The sequence below is a fragment of the Zeugodacus cucurbitae genome, chromosome 2 (genome assembly GCF_028554725.1).
Source record: "Zeugodacus cucurbitae isolate PBARC_wt_2022May chromosome 2, idZeuCucr1.2, whole genome shotgun sequence".
NCBI lineage: Eukaryota > Metazoa > Arthropoda > Insecta > Diptera > Tephritidae > Zeugodacus > Zeugodacus cucurbitae.
The window spans coordinates 9,025,319-9,040,090 of NC_071667.1; the positions used below are offsets into that span (position 1 = coordinate 9,025,319).

The 14,772-nt window shown below is 38.5% G+C and overlaps 3 protein-coding genes across 3 annotated transcripts; 2 read left to right on the forward strand and 1 right to left on the reverse strand.

The window, feature by feature from the left end:
- The first annotated feature begins 7 nt into the window (after positions 1–7).
- On the forward strand, positions 8–581 carry LOC105210166 (uncharacterized). Its single transcript, XM_011180964.3, has one exon. It carries the CDS (start codon positions 8–10, stop codon positions 419–421), a length of 414 nt encoding a protein of 137 aa, XP_011179266.2. The 3' UTR covers positions 422–581.
- Positions 582–1,408: 827 nt separating this feature from the next.
- On the forward strand, positions 1,409–10,258 carry LOC105210169 (cilia- and flagella-associated protein 43). The gene is made up of 13 exons (XM_011180968.3): positions 1,409–1,581; positions 1,648–1,916; positions 3,363–3,739; positions 3,796–4,994; positions 5,153–5,966; positions 6,037–6,264; positions 6,381–6,874; positions 6,933–7,491; positions 7,627–7,770; positions 7,848–7,991; positions 8,058–8,194; positions 9,671–9,832; positions 9,896–10,258. Exons 1-13 carry the CDS (start codon positions 1,553–1,555, stop codon positions 10,044–10,046), a joined length of 4,707 nt encoding a protein of 1,568 aa, XP_011179270.2. The 5' UTR covers positions 1,409–1,552; the 3' UTR covers positions 10,047–10,258.
- Positions 10,259–10,346: 88 nt separating this feature from the next.
- LOC105210170 (putative fatty acyl-CoA reductase CG5065) lies at positions 10,347–14,115 on the reverse strand. The gene is made up of 8 exons (XM_011180969.3): positions 13,799–14,115; positions 12,234–12,458; positions 12,000–12,163; positions 11,772–11,930; positions 11,142–11,437; positions 10,797–11,071; positions 10,528–10,738; positions 10,347–10,465 (listed from the first exon to the last, which is right to left on the reverse strand). Exons 1-8 carry the CDS (start codon positions 13,845–13,847, stop codon positions 10,399–10,401), a joined length of 1,446 nt encoding a protein of 481 aa, XP_011179271.2. The 5' UTR covers positions 13,848–14,115; the 3' UTR covers positions 10,347–10,398.
- Between the last annotated feature and the right edge of the window lie 657 nt (positions 14,116–14,772).

Genomic DNA, 14,772 nt, shown 5'->3' on the forward strand with positions numbered 1-14,772 from the left:
TTTGAAAATGGTCGGACCCTTCATGCAGGGTGTGCTTCTCATGGGCATTATCTATTGGTACACCAAGGGTATGCTCTCGTTGATCAACGATTACTATCGCAGCGAAATTCAACGTAAAATGCAAATTGACGAACCGTTGAATGAAACGAGCGATTTCATTTATGTCGATCAAATAGTCGAACATCATTTGGCGAAGCTGAACGAGGGGGAGCAACAACAAACAGTTGGGGAAATAACAGAAGAGTTGGAAATCAATGTTAGTAATGAAGTAGAAATGGAAAAACAAATAATTTATTATGAAGACGTGGATACAAGACATGTCTGCAGACGTGCGCAACGTCTGGAAGAGTTCTTTAGATTAGTGAAAGTAACAAAAAATATTTGTTGGTTAAATGAGACGATATGGGCGACGAAGATATGAGGTTACCACAATATGCAAAAAAAAAAAAAAATACATATATTACATAATCTACTATATACATATATACTGAGAAGCGCTTAAATGTTGGCTTATATAAATGTCTATTCAAGAATATATTACAAAACTAAACAAAATAATAATCAAAACTAAAAATGTGAAACACAGTGGCAACTCAATGCGCTGTTGATATCATTAAAAATATATATACAAATATACAAAATATTACATATTTACTCAAACACTATATAACTATGTATAACGGTGTTTCAAATGCCATATGCAAATGGCGAGTTTTGCGAAAAGCATTCAATTATAAGCTTATGCAACTTCTCCAATACATATGCACGCTTTATACTCTACACATATTATAATCTATAATCTATAATCTATAATCTATATTCTTATTGCTTATTGCTTATTACACAAGATATATTTCTATTGATATTAATGCTTACAATTTCCCATCAACGTTCCATGGATATGAAACAACTTTGCTAAGAACTCAAATGATGTTTACGAATATACACTTAATAAATATACTATATCTAAATATAAAATATAAAGAAAATAATTAATAAAAAAAAGAATTACAGTTATTCATATATGTAAACGTAGTTTAGATCTGTGAGCTTGGTATGCATAACTAAATGACGTGAGCAGCTTGAATAAAATTTCCGTATCCTGTACATCGTTCTACATAAAAAAAATATTCGTGTTCACTAATTTGAAAAATTATTACTATTGTAGATTTTTTTTGAGAGTTAGAAGAGTTTCCTACTTATTTCACAAAGAGAACTGGTGGGTATGGTAATTATATTTAAATTATATTTTAAGGTAATATGAAATTATGAGATTACAGGTATTCTAATGGAATCGAAAAAGACTCTCAAAATACTATATAACCACTGTCTAGCAAAACAAATAGACATGGCAACATTAATGTCTCCTAATTTCATTTGCTCAGTTATTATTCGTTTCCATATCAACATTGTGCTGCTTCAAACCGACTCAAGTCAGTTAGTTTATTCAGCCACTCAATGTGAGAAAACAGATTTTTCATTATTTTTCAATATTACAAAAAAAAATATTTTTTGCTTAAATATAAAATAATTTTGAATAAAACACAATCAAATGGCTAACTCGGAAGCTTGGGAATCTTGGTAATTTAATGCAGTACCGTTTTAATTAATTTTATTCGAAGCATTATTTGTGTAATTTTTTTCCAGCTTATGGGCGACTTACTCTTCTCCATATTCACTAATCAGCATCGGTATGGAGGCTTTGGCGACGCTACACGATCACACTATACATTTCACCGACCTGAAGACGCGCAACAAATTGTATTACACCATTGATAATCCGGGTGTGGGATTGGGTGCACGCAATCTCGCTGGACACTTCTCGCTGCCGATGTTCGCATATTCAGAGACGGTTCTACGGCCAACCATACACATTGTTCGCTATCCGGATATGCACAAGCTGTTGCAATTACGCTGTATGTATGAAGACATATTTAGGACTCCACTTTTTTGCTATTCGAAGTTATAAACACCTAAATCTGTTGAGAAAGTGTTTCTGCGTGGGATTTCACCCGGTTTCCTAAGCATACGAAACATTTACAGCCTTCGATACTTTTTCAACATCAGTGAATTAGCTTGAAATATTAACTTTAAATAATTCAGATCATGATCGTGTCTACAACTAGTCCTTAAGTAATTTTAGACGACCATAGAATGAGTCCAAATCGGACGAGGCTCAGCACTGTGCTATCCGATCGTACTTAATTTTAGCTTGCTTGATCACTTCAGTTCAGTGGCTTGGTGATCTGATTCGGATATTCCTAATAGACAAAAATTCGTAACCTTTAAACTCTCGGTAAACTATATGGCAGGACTAAGGAACGTGAAGTCGTTTTATTACGGTGAACTTATTTTGAAGGGGAACTGTCTATTATCAAGTATATAACCATACTTTTTTATTAGCGTAAGCCAAGAATTTTGAAATGGTTATAATTATTATACTCTCGCAACAAAGTTGCTACGAGAGTATTATAGTTTTGTCCACATAACGGTTGGTTGTAAGTCCTAAAACTAAACGAGTTAGAGATAGGGTTATATATATCAAAATGAAATGAACTACTAAAAGTGGGTTAACTCACTAACGAGAAACGAAATGGCAGATGGAAGCTGCACTCAGCTTTTTTTACAAAATGGAAAATGGGTGTGGCATTGCCCACTTATGGGTCAAAAACCATATCTCAAGAACTACTCGAACGATTTCATTGAAACTTGGTTTGTAATAGTTTCCTTACATCCCAATGATATGTTGTGAAAATAGGCCAAATCGCTTCACAACCACGCCTACTTACTATATACCAGAATTTTGAAGACGATCTGAATCGTTTACTTTACAATATATAAAGTAAGCACTAGTGAAGATATCGATGCAGAACTTTGCACAAATATTACGTTTATAGTGTGGCTGGCCCTTTCTAAAAATCGCCGAAATCGGACCATAGGTTTTCAAGGCCTCATATATTGAACATGAGGACCTCGGTGCTTCTAACCTAATATTAAGGTTTCCAACTTTCAATGGGTGAATATGTGGGTCAAATTGTGTATTATATAATATTAATAAAGTTAAATAAAAAAATTGCGAGAGTATAAAATGTTCGGTTACACCCGAACTTAGCCCTTCCTTACTTGTTATTTTTGGCTTTCGAAAGTCTGGTTTAAGTGATATCACTATAGGCGGTGTTTTAGTGAAGGAAAAACGTTGCAGACTTCTGCTCTCTATATTTAAGTATACTCTACTGTTGATTGTGTTATCCCTAGTATTAGAGTACCCTGGATAGTGAAATTATTCTTTTATATTTCTTCATTGGCACTAATAGTTTGATATGGATTCTTAGCTAAAGTTCAATTTTTCTATTTGATAATAGGCAACAACGTCGTTAGCTATGTGGATATGGTTTTCTCCAACTATGATCTGCTTATCGCTCTAAGTGGATATCCGGATTACTCATTTCGTATTTGGAATTGTCGTACCGGCAATTTATTGGTAGAGCTCGCAACGGGTATTAAATGCTCAGTACACTCATTGTACTGCTCCAGCCGCACTTGGCCGATGATCATGCAATACTCGAAGTTTCAAAAATCGATAGTCTTCTGGGAAATGCATTATACCGCCGAGGCCATGGTACTGCATGAGATATCGCGAATTCAGTTACCTAAATCGCATTTGTTGAGCACACAATTCGCTATGTGTTCGCAAGACGATGTCATGTATGTGGTGAATGACTTCGGTATTGTGTTCAGTGTAAGTTATGGACACTCTTACTATTTACTAGACAAAATTATTATTTCAATTTACAGGTAGAGGTCGCACAATTTTACTTGTCACGCCAGTGGGGCACCACATTCTCACAACATGAACAGCCACAGCCGTACTGTATATTTCCGCACAAACAGGGTCTCATAGTGTCCAATGCCACCAGTGCCACGTTGATAACACGCAAACGTAACAACTGGGCGGTGGAGTGGGTGTTGAAGGATACTCAGGTGCCGATTGTGAAGATTGTTTCGAACTTTGCTGGCGAGGCGTACGTTACCGACGATGTGGGCTCACTGTATCAACTGCAGGCGAGCAATTACTACGGCAAACTAATCGAGTTTTCCGTCTCGAACTATACGGTGGAGGACTTTACTATATTGCGTGGCTTGAAGGAAGAGAATCTACTCATACTCACACGTGCCAGCATGCTGTATGCTCTCGAAATCAGCCGTAATATCAAATATTCATCGTTACCTATACCGAATGGCTGCTGCATTGCCACACACAACACGTCGCCATTCGCAGCTGTCGGCACGACAGATGGTAAAGTGTACTTTTTGTCGTTCGAGAAGATACGCGCACCCACTATTTTACATATCATGGATATCGATAAACACGGTATCTCAGAGATGTATTTGGCAAATCAAACCGGTTTAATTAAAACCATGCAGAACGAATACAAAGAGATGGTGGTGGACTTTAAGTCTGAACGTTTTGTTATCGTCGTACCGTTACTAAGTCGCACGCAAAAACATATGCTCCATTTCTACCTGATCGATCAGAATCATGCCTTGTCGTTTTTATCACAAGATGAATTGAAAGAAACTGATATTCCGTATGCGGATGAACTGTGGATCAACGCTTGGATCGCGGAGAAACGTGTTGTCAATCGGCGCATATATAAGTTGGAGAAGAAATATCGCAGCATTACGCTGTTGGATGTCTCTCATAAAGATCATGTGGAACTTATTGCTTTACCGATGGACAGTTTCACGTTAGATATTTATTTTATACAGCATATGGAAAAAGTTATGTTAATGCGGACTCTAAATACTTTGCATATGGCATATATTTCGGGTGTGGCGGGTTCAAATCATATCATAACTTATGATGTCAGCACCCTAATGATACACTTCCGTCATCATAAGCGTTCCACAAAACCGTATCTAGTGTGCCGAAAACTGTATTCTAGTTATTCACATCGCCTCATTAAACACATAAAAGAAATTTATAACAGCAAGTGAGTTTGAGAGATTTCTTTATTTAATAAAGATTTTGAGCTGAATTTGAATTTTTTTAAATTCTGAATTGAATTAAATAATCTTCGATTTTATAAGCTCCTAACATATTCTTCCATAGAATGTAAACACAGATCTATTTCTTTACATAATTTTCCAGATATCTTGCAGTTTTACTGGAATCTGGCTGTTTAAAGATTTCTCGTCTCCCACTGCTCGCCGATAATCTACGCGAGAATACCGATTTACTCGATACACCAGAAGAGGTCGAGTTGGATCAAGAAGTTGAAACACCATCAACGGCATCGTTTACGAAGCATGTGATTTCAAAGGAAAGTTATGATCGGCGCGCTGATATTGAGCGTCGTCTAGCTCTATTAGAGGCTGAGGTGCGTGCGCTCATCGACTACGATATCGCCGTGACGGGTAAAACTCAGGGTATTTATCGCAAATTTTGCCTCAACTACGCCTGGTTGAATCAATTAAATACGGAGGCACGTAAAGTGTGCGAAATGGAACACGACTCACTTATGGAGAGCATTTTGGATAAGAGTCGCATACGTGATTGGATAATGAGTATGATTACGCAAAATACATTGAAGATTAGCACGAAAGTTCGTGCAATCTTTGCGAACAATGCTTTCGAGAACTATTCGTTAAGCAAAATAGAAAAAGAAATGTCGGACTTTTTTGACTTATATCGTTTTCAAGACTTCGAACCAGTCGAAGAGGAGGAAGAAATCGATGAAAATGCAAACCAAAAAGAAATGATCGGCGCTGCTAGTGTTTTGTTTCCTCCAACTGGTGATGAAGTTGAGGCTGAAGTTGAAGAATGTGCGGTCGTGAAGAAGAAACGTAAACTGTATCAAATTGTGGGTAATGTCTTTGAGCATCTAATGTCGGAGGATTTTCAAATGCAAGACATAACTTGGGTTACCGCGAACCAGATGTGTAATCATGATATTAAATTTAAGGTGAATATTAATCTAATTGTCTTTTGGGACTCGATTCAAATATAATAAAATTATTAAAATTGTCTTTTAGATTATTTTGGATATACCGTTACGTGAAGAGTTCAATAAATTGTTTGAGCAAGAAAAACAATATAAAGAAGAAATCATGAATAGTATACTGAGAACAAATGCGTCTCTGACTCACATATATAATGATATGAATATTATGCTCACCTTATTGGGCATGAAGACATTCACGCCGGACCAGTTATCGGTTCCAGTACTAATGAAGGATGAGGTTTTGGAACGTATAATCACGGTAAGAAAATGATAGGTAGTGATTTCGAATGATAGATAAATACATAATCTAAGCTGAGGTGCTGACTACTCCTTGTGGGCTACTTAGTACTATTAGTATACCCATTCACCCTTTAGGTTGATGACTCTGAGATCAAAGCGATCAATCGACGCGCCAAAAAGGCGGTGGTTAGCGATCAGAAACGTGGACGTATGCTACTGTGGTCAATTGATTTTTGGATACGTGCATTAAATACCATGATGGATGGTGTGTTGGAGAAGTTGTGGGAAGAGGAGATCAAGAAGACGCCGCCGGAGCCAGAGTTCATGTCGAAACGACAACCTCACGAATACACCTTGGATGATCAAAAGCTCTTGCGTATATATGAGGAAACTCTGCGTATATTGCAAGAAGATCGCAATAAATACTTGCGTATACTCAATGTGAACGAGCGCAAGACGCACGAATTGAAGAAAAACTATATTCAGAAATTTAATGAACGTTGCGCTCAAACAGCCATACTAAAGCTGAAATATGATTTTGCTTTGAAACATTTTCGTGTGCGATTACTGGGTTTGAAGGTATCATTCTATCAGCGTGTTAACTTGCGTAATTCCATTGCAGAATTGAGGTTAGTAAGTCATCACTTTTAAAGTATAGAACTTTCTCACTTCCAACGTATATTATAGAGTTGAAACCGAAAAGGCCAATGAATATACCAATCGTTATGTGAAACTGATTGAATTTTCCGAAAAATCTATCGCAGACATCAAACAGGATATGGAGGCCTTGAACACACGCGACAAGTTTATTGAACGACAATTTAAGGGCAACTTTTTAGCCAATGTACCGACTTTTACGCATGAATTGAATAAACTGTTTAGGCGGCGCCCGAAAATGCAGCAGCGTTCCTTTCAATCAGCGCTGGTGTGTAACGAAGTCGCTGCACGTTTGGTCCACAAGAGCCGTTTAACGTTTCCCTTACCCGTCGAAGTGCAGGAGTATTTTACTAATTTACAAACTCTAGACGATATACAAAATGCACCACACCAACTGGAATCAAAGCTTTGGGATCAATTTGTGCGCTTGCGACGCCAAAAAACCGAAAATGAACTGAAGATCAAGGGTCAAGGCTTTCATTTGACCGATTCACAGGACAAATTAAATAATTCGATAACGGATTTGAATAATTTGAGAGGTCTCAAACAACAGATGATGTCGGAAACGGATCGTCTATCGGGACAGTATGTGAGTATGAGTAGTTTGAGGTTAAGACATTCCAATAGTGTGATAACACCCTACTCTACTTGTCAGGAGAGTTTTCATACGATATCGTATATCGTTATTTCTCTGATATACATATTATATATATTTATATTATAGTTCACCATCGTACAAAACCAACGCCTGGAATTGGTGTTACCTTTGGGTCAGGTTGAAACCTCTATTGGTGGTTCCATGAAGAATTTACAAAACTGCATACTTATGAATATTGACGATATAAATGACGTAAATAATCTAATCAAGGTAAGAATGCGGTTAGGGTTTTGGAAAAATAGGGTTTGAAAAATTATTAAAATTAATATTTTCCGAAATTTTTATAGAAAGCTGGTGCTAAAAAATTACGCACCATGCAACGTTTAGCCGTATTTCGACGTCAGGTGCTCTACAAAGAATGGGAGCACAAAATGTATCGCGCAAATATTGATTATCTCAAGTACATGTTGGAAGTTATAGAGAAGTGTAAGGTGGGCTTTAAGGTTTTCTTAAAGAACTTAGGAGTTTTGGCATAATTGTACAACCAATTTTTTAAGGTTACCGCTGAATTTCTACAATTGTTGCGAAAATGGAAGAAAGTTAAAGAGGAGCGCATCAAATTATCCCGAATAGGTAGTATCGAGCAGTTGATTGAGCAGCGTGTTGCGGCTTATCGTAAAAACTTGGACCGCGTGTAAGTTCGAAAGTTCTTATAAAAGTATTTTGTAAATATCTAAAAATTAGTGTGTACCGAAATCGACGTAAACAGAATATGTATGTATGTATGTATGTGATTGGCGTTGCAACCGTATATCGTCGTATAACTCGTACAGCTCATCGTTCCATCGTCTGGGGTATTCGCCGTTGCCAATGTTCTGAGGACCATACATCTTGCGCAAAATTTTCCTCTCGAAAACTCCTAGTGTCGTCTCATCTGATGTTGACATCGTCCAAGCTTCTGCACCGTAAAGCAGGACGGGAATGATAAGTGACTTGTAGAGCTTGATTTTGGTTCGTCGAGAGAGGACTTTACTGTTCAATTGCCTACTCAGTCCAAAGTATCACCTGTTGGCAAGAGTGATTCTGCGCTGGATTTCGAGGCTGACATTGTTGCTGTTGTTGATACTGGTTCCCAGATATACGAAATTATCTACAACTTCAAAGTTATGACTGTCAACAGTGACGTGGGAGCCAAGACGCGAGTGCGCCGACAGTTTGTTTGATGACAGGAGATATTTCGTCTTGTCCTCATTCACCTCCAGACCCATTCGCTTCGCCTCCTTATCCATGCGGGAAAAAGCAGAACAAACGGCGCGGTTGTTGCTTCCGATGATATCAATATCATCGACGTACGCCAGGAGCTGTACACTCTTGTAGAAGGTTGTACCTTCTCTGTTTAGCTCTGCAGCTCTTATAATTTTTTCCAGCATCAGGTTAAAGAAGTCGCACGATAGTGAGTCACCTTGTCTGAAACCTCGTTTGGTATCGAACGGCTCGGAGAGGTCCTTCCCAATCATGACGGAGCTTTTGGTGTTGCTCATTGTCAACTTACACAGCCGTATTAATTTTGCGGGGATACCAAATTCAGACATCGCGGCATAAAGGCAGCTCCTTTTCGTGCTGTCGAAAGCAGCTTTAAAATCGACAAAAAGGTGGTGTGTGTCGATCCTCTTTTCACGGGTCTTCTCCAAGATTTGGCGCATGGTGAATATCTGGTCAGTTGTCGATTTTCCAGGTCTAAGGCCACACTGATAAGGTCCAATCAGTTTGTTGGCGGTGGGCTTTAGTCTTTCACACAGTACGCTCGATAGAACCTTGTATGCGATATGTAGGAGGCTGATCCCACGGTAATTGGCGCAGATTGTGGGATCTCCCTTTTTATGGATTGGGCAGAGCACACTGAGATTCCAATCGTCAGGCATGCTTTCTTCCGACCATATTCTGCAAAGAAGCTGATGTATGCACCTTATCAGTTCTTCGCCGCCGTATTTGAATAGCTCTGCCGGTAATCTATCGGCCCCCGCTGCTTTGTTGTTCTTCAAGCGGGTAATTGCTATTCGGATTTCTTCATGGTCGGGTAATGGAACATCTGTTCCATCGTCATCTATTGTGGAATATACCGGAATTTTTTCCACCCACGATTATATGTTCTTTCTTTTCTATCTTCTAGAAATGAGAAAATAACAATCTGTAAAGATCAAATAATTGAAGTAAAACGCAAAAATCAGGCTTTAAATCGTTCCATCGATGAGGTAAAAGTAGATGTAGCCATACATACCGCCAATCGTGATACGCTCTTGGAGGAGAAATTACAAAGAGAGCGTAATGAGAGGTAAAAATAAAACTATTTTTTATTAGTGAAACACTTATTCACTTAATATCTTTCCGCTTGCAGCATGGAGAAGGTAAAGCGGCACAGTTTCTTGATTAACGAAGTGCGTCAGGATTATGCACACATACTGGAGCTGAAGACGATTTTGGAATTGCAACGTTTGCGTACATTCCCAACTTTGGGACCACCGCCTGACGATTGCGGACAGCCATAGAATTAATTCGAGTTCTTTATTTTAAATGATAATTATGTTTATTTTATAACAATTGTTACATATTAATGCCACTACAATGGGAGTATACAAAATGGCGACGTTTTGTGTGGCGTCAGCTTTGCAACGAAAATTTTCTTCACTGCGCTAATGTGACGTCAGCAACACAGAGCTGATATAGAGCTACCACCACATTCTCTTATTAGTGATTTCATTATATACGAGTACATACTTATTGGCATACATATTTACCTATGTATATATATGTACCTATGTTTATATATGTTGATAATTTTGATTTCAAATATATTTGTTGTTATTACAAACTTTGATTTCTATTTAAATATAGATCAATTTAAAACAGACAGTAAATAGCTGATAAAACTATAAATATATGCATAAACATCCAGGTCCAGTATAAACTGTGGAGAACAGAGAAAGTTCAATATAAAGTCTGTATTTGTGGATTTACAATGCCGCTCACCGTGTGATCTTCCATTTGCTGGCATTCTCCTGAAAGCGCTCACGATGCAGATACTTTTGTATGCCAATTACAAACTCTCTTATATAGTTATCATAGTCCAGCGTTTCCAAGTTCCATGATAAATGATGTGTGCTTTTACGCTGCAACATTTCTTGAAAGTAATTACGACTTTGGTTTTTGAAAATCCACTCATTCAGCGAGAATGTGCGTCCTGAGAGTGAAAGAGAACTTAAATTGAAAACTTTTACGTTGAATTTTTCAACACCGACCTGCCAAGCAAGCTTGTCTAAATTTTTTCGCTATCGGCAAAATAAATTTTCGCTTTTGCCTTAACAGTGTCAACAGATCCATCAGTAAAGCGGGCACATAGTGTAGTAGAATAACGGCGATTTCGTGTAACATGAAACTTTTTCGGTATTTGAAGTTCGGGTACATCAAAATGCGCTTGGTCGGATAGATGCGCGACCACTTCAGTGTCAGACAGCCTAGACGCGCCCAAGTGATTGGGTTCGTAACACCCGATGTGGCGTTGGAAATGTAAACTCTACAAGTAGATGGTGCTCACAAATATTGTTTATTTTTATAATATACAATTATGAAAACACTTTACAAACCTGCCCAATGTGGCCTTTTGTGCCATTAATATTAATGTGTTGACCACAAAATCCACTGGTATTATATCGCAAATAATGTCCTTATCACCTAATATGCTGCTGATTGTACCCTTACCGATTTCCATCATAATGCCAGTGATGCCTTGTATATTGTCGATCCAACCGGGATATGGTTCACGATGTGCTGCTGTCACGATCGATGGACGTACGATTACAATTGGTATGCACTGTTTATAATCATTCACAATTTGCTCGGCGATCGATTTCGTAAAGGTGTATGTGTTCGGATGTGGACCCTTTGGGTGAGTAGGTTAATGAGAAAAAAGGGTACCATTAAGAATTTCGTAAATGGATCTATATATATATATGTGACCTGGTCTACGGAAAGGGGGCTTAGGTGTCAAAAAATCAATTTTCACTTTTAGTTGATTCGGATGGAAGATGAGAGTTGTGTATTTTTAACAGCTGTTTCCCAGAAAACTACTTTTCGCACGTTAGCTCCCTTTTCGTAGACCAGGTCACATATATGTATAAATATATCTTAAATAACTGAGAAGTTATTTAGTGCTATTGCATTTGAGTTTCTTAGTCTCCGGTGTAAATCCTTTTCAAGTCTCAAATTGTACTCACCTTTATATAGTTGGCCAAACTATTGAAGTACGCATCTGGTATCTTATTGGTGCAATCAACAAACATTCGCCAATTGACCGGCGGTAGAGTGGGATATATTAATTCGTCGACGAACTTACGCCCCGGATTGCAGTACGCCGTAGAAACGTAGACGAAGCTCTGTAAGACAAATCAAGCATAAGAGTCGCTAAGAAAAAATCAAATTATACGCTTCATTAAATAGACTACCTTCAACAGTGGCATTTCCTTGCATAACTCCAGCAGATGCCAAGTACCGATAGCATTCACGCGTGCGGCAACTTTCAAGCGCTCATTGAAGCGCACTGTGGCCGCGCTGTGGAAAATTATCTGCACACGCGCACACAAGCGACCACGGTCCGAGGGACTTAAGCCTATAAAAACAACGTATGTAATAAATTAATATGAAAACTATGAGACCACTAATTTATTAACGACACTCACCGAAATCGTCACACTCAATGTTACCCTTGAGATAGACCAGTTTTTCCAGCCGCTCCGGATAATGTGTGCGCAGGCGTTCAAAAATTTTATGCTGCACAAAATCGTGATAACGTTGCGCCACCGTCTGTCCGCTCTTTTCGCGTATTAAGATGTAGATGTGTGCGATTTGTGGAAAACTCCAAAGCAACTTCTCCAACAGTGTTTTGCCCACGAAGCCAGTAGCGCCTAAATGAAATGGAAAACAACACGTGAGAGGGTAGTTCGTTAAGACAGTGACTTCTTAAGTAAAGGTTATTTATTTTGAAGAAATATAGAGATTTAAAGTGTACAGCTGCTGGGGTACGCCGATGATAGGGAAGCCGCATGGATAGGGAAGCGAAGCGAACGGGTCTGGAGGTGAATGAGGACAAGACGAAATATCTCCTGTCATCAAACAAACAGTCAGCGCATTCGCGGCTTAGCTCCCACGTCACTGTTGACAGTCACATCTTTGAAGTTGTAGATAATTTCGTTTATCTGGGAAACAGCATTAACAACACCAACAATGTCAGCCTCGAAATCCAACGCAGAATCACTCTTGCCAACAGGTGCTACTTTGAACTGAGTAGGCAATTGAAACGTAAAGTCCTCTCTCGACGAACCAAAATCAAACTCTACAAGTCGCTTATAATCCCCGTCTTGCTTTATGATGCAGAAGCTTGGACGATGTCAACATCAGATGAGACGACACTAGGAGTTTTCGAGAGGAAAATTTTGCGCAAGATTTATGGTGCTCAGAACATTGGCAACGGCGAATACCGCAGATGATGGAACGATGAGCTGTACGAGTTATACGACGGTTACGCTGGCTAGGTCATGTTGTTCGAATGGACGAAAGTGCTCCAGCTCTGAAAGTGTTCGATGCAGTACCCGTCGGAGGAAGCCGAGAAAGGGGAAGTCCTCCACTCCGTTGGAGGGACCTGGTGGAGAGCGACCTGGTTACACTTGGGATCTGCAACTTGCGCCGAACTGCGAGGGAAAAAGAGGAGTGGCGCGCTATCATCGATTCGGCTATAACCGGCTAAACGGTTTCAACGCCAATCACATACATAGGAATCAACTCGATCGATTTACAGAGTCAGTTCGCAAGGTTTGGTGCGGTTTCCGTCTGTCGAAGGGACTGAATATGACGAGAGTTCGTCTTTTAGTGACTGCTATTGTATGTTTTCATCGATCTCTGTGCCATTACGGGTAGGTTCCGTTTACGGATAAGCAACCCACTAAAATCTGCTGCGTTTTCTATGCGCCTTTTGACGTTTCATAAATTATAATCTTACATTACGAAAGTTTATGTCCGTTGCTCATTATATTAATTTTATTCTCTAGAGTTTAGAGATACGAATTTTAAACTTTTTATTAACAGTTGGAATTTAGAGTTAAAAATGTCTCGCGAGAGTTTCAAATTATCACTGTCTTATCGAACTGCGCTCGTAGAAAATTCTCGATAAGCATATAATTTTGTGGAAATCACTTTTGTTTACTGTTAATCAAACAGTAATTATTTTATTTTTTCACCTTCAACTCACCCGTTACGAAAATCTCCGCGTTCTTGTAGAAATCTTCCGGTGTGGACATTCTGCTTTAGGAATACGCCTACAAACTGTTATATGTATGTACGTTAACTTTTCTTAAACCACTTTGTTGTTGTTGCTCTGTTATGAAATTTAAATAAATGTAAATTTTCCGCGTTGCTGCCACGTAAACTCTCCGCCGTATCGCGAATGAAAGTGAAAAGTGTTGTGTGAAAGCAAATTGTTGATAGTGATGATGTTTGCAAACAACAACGACATCCTAGGAAAACAAGTTTTCCAGTGACTATTGCATTGACGCTCAGCTACAGCGGCTCTGCGTATTTATTTGGCAACACACATACACACATATGAATTTCCGTGTTGTGGTGGAAAAATGAATGAATTTCTACGTTACAGTTATTCACAACATTTGCAAAATTTGGCGGGAAACACTTGTTGCAATAACGCTCTCAAAAACTTTTATGCGCTCTTTGCGTTTTGTTTATTTTATCTCTTGCAATTTTTCGCCTTTCCATTACTGCGACTCACCTGCAGGTTTCAATGACGCAATCTGTCGTTTACACATAACCGGCTCGTATTTTAATCTTTCTACGGATTGTTTACTATCATTGTAACAGTGGCGGGGAAAATATATGTTATTTAGCGCGGTTTAATATTTTAAAAGTCAAAGTTAAAACTATGTTGTATTTAGTTTATTCCGAACGTTTTTATAAAAACTGATCAGTTGTAGTTATAAACCAGGCAGATCGTTGACTTTATTGAGTCCTTCAAAGATTAGACCAACATTTATCTAATAACGTCGGAGTCAATTCATAAAACCTTGATGTCCAGTTGAACATTTCTAGATATTTTACGAGCACTAAAAGTTTGCATTTGCTTTAACACATTCAAATCTGGAGCGCTTTGATCCATTCGTACAACATGATCTAGCCAATGCTGATTTTTTATTCGCTGAACTATGGCAATGT

Coding starts and splice junctions, on each gene's coding strand:
- LOC105210166 (XM_011180964.3), top strand. CDS start 8: ATGGTCGGACCCTTCATGCAGGGTGTGCTTCTCATGGGCATTATCTAT.
- LOC105210169 (XM_011180968.3), top strand. CDS start 1,553: ATGGCTAACTCGGAAGCTTGGGAATCTTG. Junction 7,492..7,626: donor ATCGTCTATCGGGACAGTAT/GTGAGTATGAGT, acceptor TTTATATTATAG/TTCACCATCGTACAAAACCA. Junction 9,833..9,895: donor CAAAGAGAGCGTAATGAGAG/GTAAAAATAAAA, acceptor TTCCGCTTGCAG/CATGGAGAAGGTAAAGCGGC.
- LOC105210170 (XM_011180969.3), bottom strand. CDS start 13,847: ATGTCCACACCGGAAGATTTCTACAAGAACGCGGAGATTTTCGTAACG. Junction 11,438..11,771: donor GTTTGGCCAACTATATAAAG/GTGAGTACAATT, acceptor ACTCACCCAAAG/GGTCCACATCCGAACACATA. Junction 10,466..10,527: donor AGCAAATGGAAGATCACACG/GTGAGCGGCATT, acceptor TGTTCTCCACAG/TTTATACTGGACCTGGATGT.